The following is a 17,308-nucleotide window of genomic DNA, read 5'->3' on the forward strand; positions in this document are numbered from 1 at the left end:
ATTAATGGATACACGTATACCCTATCTATAGGGATGGGTCCGCCTATGCCTACACTTACTAGTGGAGCTGGACAGAGAGTTAATTTAGTTGGGATAAACCATCTTTTATCAGATTAATTTGACAAATCATGGAAGAGGTAGGGTGTGGATATTTTTTACTCAAATTGAGAGGACTGATGGTTAAATGTAATCTTTTGTGCCCTACCTTTTAAGCATGCCTTAAACGGAGTTAAAGAAATACATTAACACTTCATAAAAAATACAGTAAGATCGTTTGGTAGAGTGTAGGGGTGTACAAAATCGAATCGAAAATCGAACCAAATCGCAAATTGAGTTGAGAAAAAAAATCCGACTAGTGGTTGGTTTGACTTGGTTTGGTATTGGAAAAAAAAACCTGACTATATTTGGATTGGTTTGGCTTTAACTAAAAAAAAAACAACCCAAGACCAAACCAACCCGATATTATATATATAATTTTAAAATTTTATTTTATACATAAAAATATTTACTTTGATATAATTTTTAAATATTTCTTATACTTTTTCATAATTTTTATCTTTTAATATATTATTTCAAGTTTGAAACTTAGAATTCTAAATGGTTCAATAAAGATTATAGTCCACAGATGTTGGTAATTATAATAAAGCTTAAATCAAAATCAAATTAATACTAATGCAAAAAGAAAATCAATTCAACACTAAGAATGACAATAATATTGAATATTTGTTCTTTGGTTTAACAGTGGTTTAGACAATTCAAATACATAATCTAATTTTAATTTCTTTTAATATTTAGTCATGTAACTAATACTTATTAAAATTATTTTAGCATGGTTTAGTACTTTTAAATTATGATCATTTTCATGATGACTTGTTAATTTGCAATATTTGTTTTACACGATTTCATTATTATTATTTTTTTGTTGGATATTTTAGTGTCATTACTCATATCATATTTTGTATAATTTTCTTAAGAAACACCTTAGATAGTTGTATTTTGGTAGGACTAAAGAAATATTTGGAGTACAAGTAAATTATATGTTTGTATGAATACTTTACCGGAAAAACCTGAAAAAACCCAAAAATTCCAAAAACCCAAAAAAACCCGAGGTTGAAAAACTCGAGTTTAATTGGTTTGGTTTATAAATTTAAAAATCCGACACAAATGATTAGGTTTGATATTAGAAAAATTCGAACCAACCCGGCCATGTACACCCCTAGTAGAGTGTATAAAAATAATGCTTTATAGAGTGTATTACCAATGCTTGCATTAGTAATGCTTGTATTAGTTATGTTTGTATTAGTAATATATATTACTCTTATCTAATAGTGTCCACATGATTCAATATTCCATAGACAACTAAAAATCTTAACGACAACTAGGATGAAGCTACACGTGGAGACATGATCATGAAAAGCTCTACTCGTCATCACTCTAACTAAAGTTACTAGCACTATAACACAAAAACAATAACATACCTAGTGAAATCCACAACTGAGGTCTGGGGAGGGTAGAATGTATAGAGATCTTACCACTACCTCGTGAAGATAGAGAGATTGTTTCCGAAAATGACCCTCGACTCAAATGTACTTTATTACGTTAGTGAAGGAGAAGCAAGAAAAATCACAGCTGACATTCAAATGATTCAAGAAGCAAGGTTAGATTTGTGATAGATCATTTTCTTTTATGATCGTGGTGTCCGGGCCAATTTTCGCACACCTCGACTAATTCCATGGGATACTTGCCACCAACAGGTACCAAGTAATTCCGTCCACCAAGGCTAGGAAAGATGGGAAGAATCACCTAGTGTTTTTTTGTCTTGGATGAGTTTTGAACCGGAGACCTCGAGATTCTTAACCACTTCATTGACCACTAGGTCACACCCTTGGGTGTGATTTGTGACAAATCAAGATCACACCGATAAACCATAATTCAAAAGAAATAAGATATATATTACTCCTATCTTATAGTGTCCATAGGATTCAATGTTCCATAGAAAACTTAATGCGTTAGAAGACAACTAAACATATTTGGTAGTCAGAGTTACCCCGTAACTCTTTTTTTTTTTACAAAGGTAACAATTTTGTGTATTAATCTTTAGCACTAAAGGCTGGGATCCCAAATTTACATCATGGAGCTACATACAGTTGCGTGTACTTAAAACAAAACTAAACTAGATCCTACTTCATCTTACAAAGGACCTAGGATATCTCTAACCGCTATAGGATCATCTATATACTCCGAACTGCACCAATAACAAAAAGTGATTATGCAGTTCATTTTAATCCTGTGTAAAGGACTACTAATACTCTCAAAGCATCTCATATTTCTCTCCTTCCATATGGTCCACCAAATCACTGCTGGGACAATCCTCCATCTGCTTTGGTCTGTACTGCCATTGCCTTCATTGTTCCAGCTTTCTATAGCCTGACTTACCCTTTGTGGCATAGTCCAGTTTGTGCCCCTGAAGCTGGTAAATAAGTGCCACAATTGTCTAACCACTTTGCAATGAAGAAACAGATGGTTGATTGTCTCTGCCTGTTGGTCACAAAAAAAAATCTATGACACATATGTATTCCCCTCTTCATTAGATTCTCCTGTGTTAGTACCGCCTCTTTAACTACCAACCAAGTAAAGACTGTCACCTTATATGGAATTTTGACTTTCCAGATAAGCTTCCAAGGCAAAAATCTGAGTTGAGTCCCCATTTGATTCAGGTTCTTGTAGGCAGAGCTAACTGTGAAGATACCTTTGCTGTGATGAATCCACCTAAGAGTGTCTTCTCCCTCTTTCAATCCTCCAAAATGGTCCAGGGTGCCATAAAATTCAGCTAGTCTGTCCACCTCCTAGTCTTGTATCCTCCTTCTATATGTTAAGTTCCATTCATGAATGGACCAAACTTCTTGCACCGTGGCCTCATGTTGTTGATTCAACAGATAGATGTCTGGAAAGAGCTGTTTGAGGCAACCATTTCCTAACCAATTATCGTCCTAAAACAAAATCTTTCTTCCATTGTTTACATTGAATCTAGTTCTTTGAAAGAAACAATGCCACAAATTTCTGATTGATCTCCATAGGCTAATACCATAGGTAGAAGTCACTTCCTTAGTTTTCCAGTGATCTATCTTCTCATACTTGGCCTGAATCACTCTAACCCAAAGGGCCTGCTCCTCTTCAGGAAATCTTCACAACCACTTCATCATAAGGCTTTTGTTCTATTTCTTCAATTTTCTAATGCCTAAACCACCTTGTTTCTTTGAAAGAATTACAGTCTTCCATTTGACCAAATGAAATCCTTTGTATTCTTTCTCTCCATTCCACAAAAAAATCCTCCTTAATGCATCAATTCTTTCCTCCACCGTAGGGGGGAGAGGAAAAACTGACATCAAATATGTTGGCAAAACATCTAAGACTGAGTTGATCAGGGTCAATCTTCCACCTCTAGACAAATATTGTGCTTTCCATCTAGATAGTCTTCTTTCACATCTCTCCAGCACCCCATTCCAAATTTCATTGGATTTGCTTTTGGCTCCCAAAGGCATCCATAAATATATTGTTGGTAGTTTACCTATTTCTCCTCCCAAGATCTCTGTCAGATGTTGCATTCTGTTCACCTCATTAATTGGGAAAATAAGACTTTTTCTCCAGTTGATATGGAGACCTGAAGTTGCTTCAAAAAGAATTGAGTATCACTCTCAGGATCTTAAGTTGGCTTTCTTCTGCATCACAGAAGATGAGAGTGTCATCTGCATATTGGAGATGAGTGACTTCCATCATGCCTTATTTTTCTATTAGAATAGACTATATAGATATATTTTTCTCCATAGACTATTCGAATAGGGAAAAAAACAATTTGGCATAGACTATATAGATATATTTCTCCATCATGCCTTATTTTTCTCTAGTTCTACTGTGGATTCTAAGAGATTGTAGGTCTATCAAAGAAACTTCCTTCCATGTGATATTAAGTCTATCTAGTCGCCTTTTCAACACATTCACTCACCATGATTATACACCTATTGACTGGTGTATCTAGAGGTGACTATGCAAGACATGACCAAACCATTTTCTCATAATTGTGTGCTAACTTGCACTTCCTGCCAAATGTGGTTACTTTTAATATTGTCTATATGTGAACTTACTAAGTGTGCAATGTCAACGGTGAGATGCAAAGTCAGTTTAGACAAAACATGAAGATACTAGCTGATTGCACAACATCATACAGAGTATCATGTGTAGTGTACCAGAGCCAAGAATCATTAGTGCCTTTACCCTTGTCTCTCAAAATGTCAAATATTGTAGTGCTTTCAAAACCATGTTCTTCCATATGAGCTGAAAACATAAGTGGTTGCATTACTGGATTCACTAAGCAGACAGGTTGTACAACGACATTCTTGAGTACATTTCAATGAAAATGATTGCTTGGATTTCCCTTTGCACTTTGCCTATGAACACCATATTTTGGATTTACAAAGATTACAGTTCAAATTTGGCTACAACAGCTAAGGTCTTGCTTTAAAGACTAAAGGTACATATACCGCATAATCAATTTGTCATCAATCCAATAGGAGCTTAGATCACGGAAATCAATAGTCGTAGATGGACTTACATTTTAAAAGGATCTCAACAACATAAAGCACCTTTATTTCAAGTATCGCACAAAAGATATCTACCAAATTCCGAAGATATATCCCTCGAAAGATCTACTTCAATCCAATAATGAAAAAAGAACTATTATCTTATAGAGAAATCTTTTTTGTAAAAATGGTCTCCTTCTGAATGATGTGATCAACTCAAGAATACTTGTCTTCCATCTTTAAAGTATTTGGTTTTGTAGAAATTTTCCTTTTTTTAATCTCCTCCTTTTGTAGAAACCATGAGAAAATAAAAAGGTCATAGGGAGCCTTAAAGAATCTTCCATAGTGGTAGTTCACTCATGAAACCCATGGATCTCACTCCGTGTTCTTTATTTTCTTTTAACAATCAAATACTACACCAACAATTATTATAATTCAAGCCTATTCCACACTATCAGTAAACATTTTCATTCTTCAGAAATCAAGCCTAGCTAACATCCTTGGATATGTAGAGAAACAGTTCCAAAGTGTAGTAAAGGAAGAAAAGTGCTCACTCTCAACAATGAAAACCCATTTCTTTAATTCCTATACACAAAAGAAAGCATTTATATAGTTACCATTGAAAAAAAAACAGTTTTATACCCAATTTATAACAGGTTGCAACAAGCCGGCTGGCCAAAGAGAATCAACTAGTTTAACTAGCCTGGAAAAGATTCTTCCTGCACCATAGGTACAGATATATTTAATCTGCTCTATGTTGTTTATCTTGTCATTGAGACATCTATCATTCCTCTCAATCGAAATAGATAACAATTACTCCCTCTATTTATAATTGTTTGTCCTATTTTGACTTGGCACGAAGTTAGAAAGTAAAGAAGACTTTTGAATCTTGTGGTCTAAAATTAAAGGTATGTCAAATGTACCAAATGCTCTTTAATGTTCTGGAAAGTTGGAATTAAAGAATTGCTAAGTAGAAAAGAGGCATTCTTTTTTAAACGGACTAAGAAGGAAAGTAGGACAAACAAATTGAAACGACGGGATTTTTGTCTCTTCTTTGTGCTTCTATCAAAAAAATACCTGAAGTTAACTAAGTAGTACTAAAAATATTGATATTACTAGACTTATAATGTGTACACATAAAGACACTCACCATTATATTATTATTATTTTTGAAATTGGTATGGTCACCAGAGTTCTCATATTAAGAGTGCAAGCACATTTGATTTCTACGAAAAAGAAGAGCTGATAAATAACTCAACATATCAAAATTGAAGTACCTCCTCAATAGGTCTGCCTAGAAAAATCAAGCAACATTCTAATTGCCATCAGCTTCTGCAATGCATTGGATGCCACTTGTTTTGCAGGGATAAAAAGGAAATTGTATTACAGCCATAGCCTAGCTGAATAAATCAGGCGATCACTTCTTGTTTCTTAAGTGAAGCTCCGGTATGATGTCAAGGACGGAAGGATTCTCCCTTATGACGTTTATCAATAACTCAGTTGTAGTTGCATCAAGTGACAAGCCCCTTCCCGCTATTTTCTTCATAAATGTTGCCATTTCACTAATTTTGTTGCACCTGAGATATCCTTGCACAACAACATTGTAAGTGACATTGTTGGGAAAACAACCATTGTCTTCCATATTTCGTAGAATATCGTTAGCTTCATCCAAAAACCCCTCAAGACATAATCCTTTTATCATTATAGTGAATGTTCTCACATCTGGTAGCACTCCAATTAAAGGAAGATTCTCAAAAATGGCACAAGCTTTGTCGAGTTTACCATTTTTGCACAAGCCACCAATGACAATATTGTAAAATATAATATCAGTATTTTCTCTCTTTCGTTCCAACTTACTAAAGAGCAACAAAGCTTCTTCAACAAGTCCATACTTAAAATAACCATTGAGCACAATGCCATGAGTGTAAAAGTCAGGTATGGGCCCTGCAGATAGCATCTCAGCAAAGAATTTTTTTGCATCGCCTACTCTTCCAACTTCAAACAGACCTTGCAAGATAGTATTGTAGGTAACAATATTTGGTTCTGATCCCTTTTCAGAAATTTCACAAAACAACTGCATGGCCTCATGTGTTTCATTACTAGTATGTTATAGCTAGTAATGTTAGGCTCAATGCCCTTATCAATCATGATATCGAAAATTCTCCTCGCTCTATCCACTTTACCACGCAAACAATATCCATCTATTATCGCATTGTATGTGATTGTATTAGGCTCTACACCCTTTTCGACCATGTGTTTCATTACTTTCTCAGCATCTTTGACTTTCCCTTCTTTGCATAGTCCATCTGTTATTATGTTGAAGGTTTGCACATCTGGGTACATATTAAGGTTCACCATCTCAGAGAATAAAGTCTTAACCTTTTCCCACAGACCGAGCTTACACAAACCATCAATCAATGAATTATACGTTAATATGTCTGGATGAATGCCTTTCTGTTTCATCTCATTCAAAAGGTCTATAGCAGCATCTAAGTTTCCATCTTTGCAAAGGGAATCTATAACGATGTTGTAGATATATATGTTGGGCTCAGTGTTACCTTGTTCCATTAACCGGAGCAAACTTAAAGTCTTCTGAGTATGACCCCTTTTGCTTAGCCCATTCATGACGATTGCATACATGATTTCGTTAGGCTCACAAATCTTGTTTCTGACCAATTTTTTGAACAATTCAACAGCATCTTTAACCTTATTTTCAGCAAAGATTCCTCTTAATAGGGTGTTAAAGGTAACAGTATTAAATGGAATGCCATTCTTCAAGTAAATAGGTAACACCGAAAATCCAAAATGAGCATGATGCATCAGGCAATAACTATTAATCACACTAGTCAAGATGAACCCATCAATTGGAATACCCAATATCTGCATTTCGCGAAAAAGAGAAACAACAGTCGAGTAATGCTTCATACTTATCATATTCTTAAACAATTTAGAGAAGTCGACAAGAGAAGGAAGAGGCTTCGTTCTAACCATTTGATGAAAAAGAGTAACAGCATTATCAAAATTGATGCTTACCCCATGTTTACAAATGGATTTATTAGCACTACCATAAATTTTTCTCATCTTCACCTGAATGAGAGAGAATTGCACACCGCAACGATCCCCCAGATATGCCCTAATTTTGCCAGTCACTGTTTTTGGAGTCAATAATTAAGACTCATGTCACTTTTTCTCAATTTTGAAATTTTTTCGTCACGTTATTTTTCGTATTTACAAAGAACCTAGAGAAAAAAAAAGAGACATTTTTCTAAAAATGGGCATGATTGGAAATTTGGAATATAGATGAGGTAACATACGAAATTTAAAAAATAATAGAGATAATTTAGATGGATTTGGAATCAAAATTCACAAACTTAAGTTCTTCTTGCATTCAGAGTACTTCAGTTATGATTCATTAGACTTAAAGTTCAATTCAAATATTTTAGTTCAAGCATCTCAAGATATTGTCTCAATAAACTTATTCAGTTGTTTTAGAGGTTTCATTAGACATAGTCATTCCATTTCTAATATTCACAACTTCCACATTATTATAGTAGCAAGTCTTAGAAAATGCCAAATTAAGAATTCGCTTGGGACCAACCGTAATTTCGAGTGCCACACATCCAAGATGTAGACTTGGAGCGTGACACCCAATCTATTCCAACAAAATCCATTTAAAATAAATTCTAATTTTAGAAATCCAAAATTCTAAATTCAAGCTTAAGCTAACTTCGTAGAGTTTTAGCTCATATTCTTCCCTAGTCAACTATTTTGCTCAGCTATTGTATCAAAATACTCACATTTAGAATTTTGGCCAAAAAACATTCCTTAACTATACTCTATGTTTAAACCACATCTTTGCACTATCACAATAAACGAAAAACATCCTTCAATTATCTTAAAAATGACAAGATTCATCCTTCAATTAGTTTTTGTTAAAAACTAATGATTGATCAACCCGTTTTGTTTGCTCCCATTCTTCTCTTAGCTTATAATTAGTAATAGACAATCCTAACTAAACTGAATGAGCTAGGAAGAGAGGTTTTTATCCTCAACTTCACAGTAACAGCCACGATGTTCCCGTAAAAAATGAGTAAAATATTTCGAATAAACTATCTTTTGTCCTATATAGTTACTTATCAGATAAGCAACATAATATTATAAGAAAAAAAATGTATAATTTTCTCTTTATTTCCTAGACAAATGAGGAAATTTAAAGTATGAAGGTAGTCTATTTTATTTTATTTTTTGTGTAAATTTGACAAACACTAGTAGCTGTATTTTAAAAAATATAAATGTAACATATTTAGATATTACATAAAAAAAATACTTTTTTTGTTCCAATTTATGTGATGCTTTTTGCTTCTTAAGATTCTAATTATGTGAAGTTTTTATAAATATTTTACTATGTATTTTATCATATTCATGAGAAGAATTGCAACTTTAATATGTGAAAAAGTCACATGTTTATCGATAGTTAATTCTTGCTTCATTTACATAAAAGGAAATGAATTTAACCGTTAGTTTCTATCAAGAAAAAAAAATGAAAGGGTGAATCTAACCATTTTTAGGATAGTTAAGGGATGTTTTTTTGGTCAATATGGTAGTAGAGGGATGCCATTTAAATTTAGAGTATATTTGAGGGATGTTTTTAGCCAAAAACTCCTCACATTTATGATATCTCTTGTATCACTTTTTTTTTGTACTTGAGTTTCTATCATTTACTTGCCAATTTTTCTCTCATTTATGACATTTGTCAATATAATAATTCAACATCGCATACGTCATATTTAAAACTACAAAACTCAAAAGAATATTTTGACACATTACACATTTTTATGTTTACAAGATTAAAATAAAATTTCTATGATCTTAAACTTCATATCCAGTAAAATTAAGACGCGCGGAATTTTGGGGTAGAAATTAGTTATAGCATTTGGTTGCATGATGTCATAATCATAAACTTAAGTCTTGAAGTTGTATGAGATCCATCATGTAAATACTATCATAAATTTTGGTTTATATAATATGGTATACAAAATTGGCCACACACGAATAAGACTTCATCTCCCAAGTTGTCCAACTCTTTCAAGAAGAACTAAGTATGCATAAGCATTCAAACGTTCAGCTCATCCCTATGCTCTGACTTGCAACATCATATATAACATCTCCGATGAGCACCATAACCATCTCGGCCTGATCAATTATCGGAATGTGCCTGACGCGTTTATCTAGCAAGTGACATGCATGTGTTAGAAAAATAGAAAGATAGATTTGAAGTGTGAAATATCATTGTCGTTGAAGAAATATCAGATGCATACTGATTTGGAGAAAGCAGAAAAGTTTCTTCAAGATATGATGAAGCAAATGGATAAGTCACTTTCAAGGAAGGAGTAATTTCTAGAGGTTGAGCAGCCTATTTAGCAAAGGTAACAAAAATCATTGGCAATTAAGTTGGTTCATGGAAACAAAAAAAAGATAGATAAATCACCAGAATGATAGTCAAAATGAACCCATCAATTGGGATACCCAATTTCTGCATTTCTTGAAAAAGAGAAAGGACAGTAGAGTAATGTTTCATACTTATCATAATCTTAAATAAGTTAGAGAAGTCGACAACAGAAGGAAGAGGCTTCATTCTAACCATTTGATGGAAGAGAGTAACAACATCATCTAAATTGCTACTATTTACAACACCAATTACTGTAATGGCATGAAGGAAAACTTCTTACTGTAATTGCCGGAGCAGAATTAGAAGAGATAAAGGAAAATACCGTTTCCATTTCACCTCACCCCAATACCTTTTTGACTCAAGAACATCATGTAAAAGAAATTGCTTAGATATGGAACTGCAAGCAGAAAACTGCCAGGCTCTCTCCCCATGAATCAATAATTTATGAGATTTCTAAGGTTTGGGTTATTGAGATAATCTCTTGGCTAAAAAGAACCAAAATTTTCAAATCCTACTTTAGGAAATCATTACTTGGCCCCAAAAGTAAGAAGAATGGGAATTCCTTGAAAGGCATCCAAGTTTCGTCTTAGGAATTGAAAATTAACCCTCATTTTCCAATTGTTTAGCATGTCCTTCTGTATAAGAAAACCATCTACTTTCATGTAGTACAAGAATAGAGATGTGAAAAAGAGGAGACGTTATAATCACCTGCACGTATTGTAGTACATTGTATTTCTCAGTTGGTCAATTTCAGAGATACCTTTAGTGCCTGCAACAACTTCCAGCACTTGCCTGGGAAGAAGGGAGTTGATATTTTTCAAGAAATAACTATCAAACTATAGATGCAGAGAATCATATGCAGAAAGAAGTACTACTATATTGGCGCGGCATAAATAGTGGAAAATATCCCACAACAGAGAGAATATTATATACTACCTTTGTTTCAATTTGTTTGCCTTACTTTCCTTTTTAATCAATTTCAAAAATGTTTCTTTGCTTATTAGCAACTCTTTAATTCTAACCTTCTATCGGGCATGTTTAAGATCACAAGATTAAAGGGCATTTTGGTACATACAAAATATCTTTAGTTTAAGACCACAAGATTCAAAAATCTTCTTAACCAAACAAACAAATTGAAACAACGGGAGTAATTCCTTTAGACCTTCACTCAAAAGCATATAGAGAGAACTGAAAATATCCAAAACAAAAAAAAAAGGGTAAGCTGGTATTTTGCTTTTGTTCATAGGATGAAAAAGGGAAAGGGAAAAAAATTACCAAAGAATACATCAGACTCAACTCTAAATTTAAACTCAAACCCTACAACCCCCAACCACACCTTATTGTTAAAGCAAACAACCATTTATTCTAATAACTAGTAGGACTAGAAAGTTCAAAATAGGCCCAACAATATTAGACGCGTTTGTGTTGACAGATAATATATAGAAAGACAAATTTCAAGAAAGCTCAAGTATCCCCGATGAATAGATAGCTTCTTTCACAAGATTAACACTTTCCACACATAATCATTGGATTTTAAATTAAAATTTATTTATTTATTTGGACTGTGGCACTTGCCAATTTGAACTTCAGCGGGAATGTGTTGTAAGGATACTTCTTCTAGCTTCTCTGCTTCCATCCACATTTCAGATATTCTCCTTTTACAGCTCTACTTAGAATGAGTTTTCCAAGTCTGTATCTTTTCCCAACTCTAAAATTACTTTTTGATTACACAAGTATTGAAAGTAATTCTTTAACATATAAAAGTGTATTTGATGGATAAAAGAAGGGGAAAGTACTACAGAACACTAATATTCTATAAAGAATATCAAATTTAGAAATATATGGAAGTTGTAGCTTTCATTTTCAATCAACTACAATCTCAGTAACACAGTTTGAATTGATGTCTATAAAAATGGAAAAGGAATCATTTAATTAACAATAAGAATGCATCAACGATTTGAGGAAAAAAATGCATTCAGCCCATCACACTTGTTATCATCTATGCTTTTGATAGCCATGATTTTTTCTTTTAAACTGGTAATGTTAATGCTTTTCATAGGTGCACGTCCTCTCTAGTGATTGGAGTAATTAGAGCTAGTTGTTGACTTCTATTAAGAGTAAATCTTTCTGACAACACCCTTGGATCAATATCAGGTCGCGCATTAGCAGCAGATCCCAATAGCTTCTTCCTGACAACAATGATTTTCCTATCAACATCAGAAAACTCCTGAATTTAGCTTCTTCAATTCATTCTTTGATATTCTTAAGCTTCCACCAGGTCATGTGCATAGAGTGACCTTGTACACGAGGGTGTATCTAGGGAGGTTCCTGGGTTCACGTGAACCCATGCTCCCCTCCGCAGATCATATACATTAGTGTTATATTTTTTTAAAAATACTTAAACATCAAACTGGTCAAATTTATACCATAGATCCACCATTTCATAATAGTGCACACATCCTCTTGAAATCCTGGACACGCCTCTGCATTGTACAAGTATACTCTAGGTAAGTTCAACTATCTTCAAGAACTCCTTGTATTCAGCCAAACTGTTAATGAATTTAAAAGGCCTTCTTCACCCTGAAGAGAGGAACCATATAATCCGCCCCACACCCTCATAAAGCCAAACCCTCCCCGCCCCGTCCCGGTTCCATCCCTACCCCAGATGATACATATTCTTCCTCTATTACCAGAGTTATTACACCATCTCAGTCCAGCAACCTTCTTTATAATTCTGACATCATGCTGTTCCGTTACTCTATGCTCAATAATAGCTTACAGGCTAAATTTTCTCCCTAAGAAACACCTTAAACGCCTTGTGCTTACTCACTTTATTAGCCTGGGGGTGGTAAAATCAACCCAACCCACCCGATGTTTCTAGTAGCTACGAGTTGGGTCATGACCTATTTGTTGAGTTGACTCAGCGGGTTAAACCCAAAATGATCCATCAAACAATCGGGACAGATCGTGTAACCAGCGGTGGGTAAAAATGTAATCCAACCCAAACAAGCAAGGGATATTAAGAAAAAAAAATCTATTTTTTTTTTTATGATTTCCTATTTGGATAGAAATTCTATCAAAACTCAAGTATATTACAAGAAAATAAGGTTGAGGAATGGTCACCAAGCTGGATTTATCAATTACCAATGGCAAAAGTGGTGGCATTCTAATACTTTGGGGAAAAAAACAATGGACAGTCAGAGAAATTCATAGGGGCAGTTACACCATTCATGTTTGATGGAGAGTACAAGAGGAGTTCAGATGGGGTTTCATAGGTGTCTGCGGACCTCACAACAATCCAGAAAGAGAGCTATTGTGGTATAAACTTGCACCAGTAAGGGACTTATGGAATGATTGGTGGGTAGTTGGAGACGACTTTAATGTTTGCAGATACAAGAGTGAAAAATACAACGGTAGTATAAGATCCAGCGCAATGAACAACTTCAGTGAATTCATTCTTAATCTGGGAATTATTGATTTACCTTTACTAATGGGAAACTTCTCTTGGTTCAGGGGTGAAGACTCTCAGCAAGCCTCTTGAATAGACAGGTTTCTAATCTCCCCAGAGTGGAATGGTACTTTCGACTTAATGAAGTTACCAAAAACAAGTATTACATTCAATACTTATGCATTTTAATATTTGAATACTTTCCTGAAATATCAATTATAAAATAAAAATATTGAAATAAGGTAATGAGAAGTTGTCTTGCTTTCTACAGCAAATATTAATCAATGTATTACATTAATTACCAAAACTGTGATTTGTTTAAAAAGGGGGGAGAAGTTGGGTTATAACCCATTGTTTGACCCAGTAAAAATATAGGAAGTGGTTTACCTTTTCAATAAGCCTGCCTGCAAAGCCCAAGCGACGTTCTAATTGGCTTTTCTGCTTCCACAACTGCATTAGAAAGCATTTCTTTTGCAGTGCTAAAAGGAAATTGTATCACAATGATAGTGTAGCCGAATAAATCAGGCGAAAGAAATATTCACTTCATAATTTTTGAGTGAAGCTCTAGTATCATGTCAAGGACGGACGGACTCTCCCTTAGAACGTTTACCAATAACCCAGTTGTAGTTGCATCAAATGAGAAACCCCTACCCGTCATTTCCTTCATAAAAGTTGTCATTTACGTAATTTTGCTACACCTGAGAAATCCCCGCACAAGGACATTGTAAGTGAAGACATTTGGCAGATAGCCATTCTCCTCCATTTTTCTTAGCATATCATTAGCTTCATCTAACAACCCTTCAAGACAAAATCCATGTATCATCTTATTGTATGTTCTCACATTCGGAAGCAATCCGATTAAAGAAAGCTTCTCAAAAATGGCACGAGCTTCATCGAGTTTACCATTTTTGCACAAGCCACCAATGACAATATTGTATAAAATAATATCAGTATCTTCTCTCTTTCCTTCCAACTTATTAAAGAGCGACAAAGCTTCTTCAACAAGTCCATACTTAAAATAACCATTGAGCACAATGCCATGAGTGTAAAAATCAGGTATGAACCCTGCAGATAGCATCTCAGCAAAGAATTTTTTTGCGTGGCCTATTCTTCCAACTTTAAAAAGACCTTGCAAGATAGTACTGTAGGTAACGACATCAGGTTTTGATCCCTTTTGAGAAATTTCACAAAACAATTGCATAGCATCATTCACTTCCTTTTTCATACAGCATCCATTTATTAGTATGTTATAGCTAATAATGTTAGGCTCCATGCCCTTATCAATCATGATATCAAAAATTGTCCTCGCTCTATTGACTTGACCACGCAAACAATATCCATCCATTATTGCATTGTATGTGAATATATTAGGCTCTACACCTTTTCTGACCATGTGTTCATTACTTCCTTGGCATCTTCAACTTTCCCTTCTTTGCATAGTCCATCTATTAGTATATTGAAGATGCGCACATCTGGATAAATATTAAGGTTCACCATCTCAGAGAACCAAGTTTTAACCTTTTCCCACTGACAGAGGTTACACATACCATTAATGAATGAATTATACGTTAATATGTCTGGATGAATGTCTTTCTGCTTCATCTCGTTCAGAATGTTGATAGCAGCATCTAAGTTTCCATCTTTGCAAAGAGCATCTATAACAATGCTGTAGATACATATAGTGGGCTCACGATTACCTTGTTCCATTAACCGGAGTAAACTTAAAGTCTTCTGAGTATGACCCCTTTTGCTGAGCCCATTCATTACAGTTGCATACATGACTACATCAGGCTCACAAATCTTGTCTCTCACCAATTTTTTGAACAATTCAACAGCATCTTTGACCTTATTTTCACTAAAGAGTCCCCTTAATAAGGTGTTAAAGGTGACAACATCAAATGGAATGCCATTCTTCAAGTAAATGGGTAACACCGAAAATGCACAATCAACACGATACATCAGGCAATAACTATTAATCATGATATTTAAGATGAACCCATCAATTGGGATACCCAATTTCTACATTTCTCGAAAAAAGGGAAAGGACAGCAGAGTAATGCTTCATACTTATCATATTGTTAAAAAATTTAGAGAAATGGACAACTGAAGGAAGAGGCTTCATTGTAACCGTTTGATGGAAGAGAGTAACAGCATCATCTAAATTGCTACTATTTACACCAATTTTATCCTTTACTGGAATAGATTTATTACAGTAATGGCATGAAGAACAAGTTCTTACAGTAATTGCTGAATCAGCAAAGAAAGAGATAAAGGGAATACCATTGCCATTGCCATTTCGCAGAGAAATTCTCCTCATCTTCTTCAGTGGCCTATGTGGGTGTGTGGGCGAAGGATATTAGAAAAATGACCTAATATATATCAACTCCGTCCACTTTTAATTGTCATATTTTTCGTAAAAAAATTGCAATTTATAGTAATTTTCGTATAATTTTTTAATATCTAAATATTTTATTTAAAATAAAAAATTAATAATCTTAATTTAACTTTGAAAATTAGTCAAATTGACTTTTCAAAAGTGAACGGAGTAATAAATATGATATTTATTTGATTTTAGTTGGTAAATATGATATTTAACTTTGTCAATGCACATGAGAAATTCTAACTATTTAAAACTTGAATAAATACACATTTGAATATTGCAGGTTATATGCTTGATATATAAACGCTCCTATATGAATTAGTAAGGCTACATGAAATTTTATGTGTATTATATCACGTAAAATATGTGTGTTTACTTGTTTAATATTATACAAGTTAAAATATTTATTTATGTTCATTCAAAATCAAAAAGCATAGATGTTAGTCAAAACCAAGTTAAAAAACATTTTATGCATTATGTCTTTCCATTTTATTTCAAATTAAAAAGTGGTGTTTTGTCTTTAATTAAATAAATGAATTTTATATAATCAAGAAACTACTTTCTTCCGTTTCAAAATAAGTAATATAGAAAGAATTAATATTGCTCTGCCAATTTTTATTTTTATTTAAATAAAGAGAGTTTTACATAAACAAGAAACTATTAAGGAGCTGTATTTTTTCAATGTATTTATTAAGAATAATTAGTAAAAACACGTCTTCTTCTTTTTCAAAACTGAGTAGTTTACTCAGACGAGTTCCAACTCACCTCTATTGTACACCCATTCTCTATATTTGAAGAGTAAAATAGAGAATGGGTTCTCCAACTAGACTTTAATTCACTCTCTATCCTCCGTTTATATAGAGATGAATAACAGTTCTCCAAATTTAGAGAACTACTATTCACAATCTCTATTTTATTTTTTTGATAATTTTATTATTTCTATTATTTTGTAATCAACATATTATTTTTCACACAAGACCATTAATTAAATCTCTAATATTCATAATTCTTTTTTAAATGTAATATTACATTTTAAAAAAATATATTATTTAATATTTGCTACTTTCATCCCGAATTAATATTATTTCAAATTAAATTTTCATCACTTTTATATAATTTGATATTAATATTATTAATTTTCACTATGAAAAATGCACAAAATTAAAATGATAAGATGAAAATTAATTTAAAAATACAATACGTAACATAATAATTTAAATAGAAGATAACAATATGACATGTAACACAATAATTTTATCACAACAATTTTGCTTGCAATTTATATCTATTAATTTGTATATTATATAATATTTGCTTGCAATTTATGTTAATTGGAAATTTAGAATAATATATAATTTTATATTAAATAGAGAATTCAAAAAAAATTTATATTACATTAAAATTATATAAATTGATTATTTGGAGAAAAAAAAAAGAGAGAAAGAATTTATATA

General features: G+C 33.2%; 2 protein-coding genes across 3 annotated transcripts in view; one reads left to right on the forward strand and one right to left on the reverse strand.

Annotated features, from left to right (window-relative positions):
- Window positions 1–17,308, forward strand: part of LOC125835105 (40S ribosomal protein S4-like) — a 254,483-nt gene that overhangs the window by 152,394 nt on the left and 84,781 nt on the right. The window lies entirely within an intron of this gene.
- Window positions 5,815–15,798, reverse strand: LOC125835115 (protein Rf1, mitochondrial-like). The gene is given in 7 exon segments (XM_049514251.1): window positions 5,815–6,674; window positions 6,677–7,664; window positions 12,164–12,233; window positions 13,879–13,953; window positions 14,017–14,872; window positions 14,875–15,502; window positions 15,504–15,798. Coding segments are annotated over 7 exon segments (3,585 nt in total). The 5' UTR covers window positions 15,792–15,798; the 3' UTR covers window positions 5,815–5,994.

The sequence above is a fragment of the Solanum verrucosum genome, unplaced genomic scaffold (genome assembly GCF_900185275.1).
Source record: "Solanum verrucosum unplaced genomic scaffold, falcon-dt-bn FXZP01000220.1, whole genome shotgun sequence".
Lineage (NCBI taxonomy): Eukaryota > Viridiplantae > Streptophyta > Magnoliopsida > Solanales > Solanaceae > Solanum > Solanum verrucosum.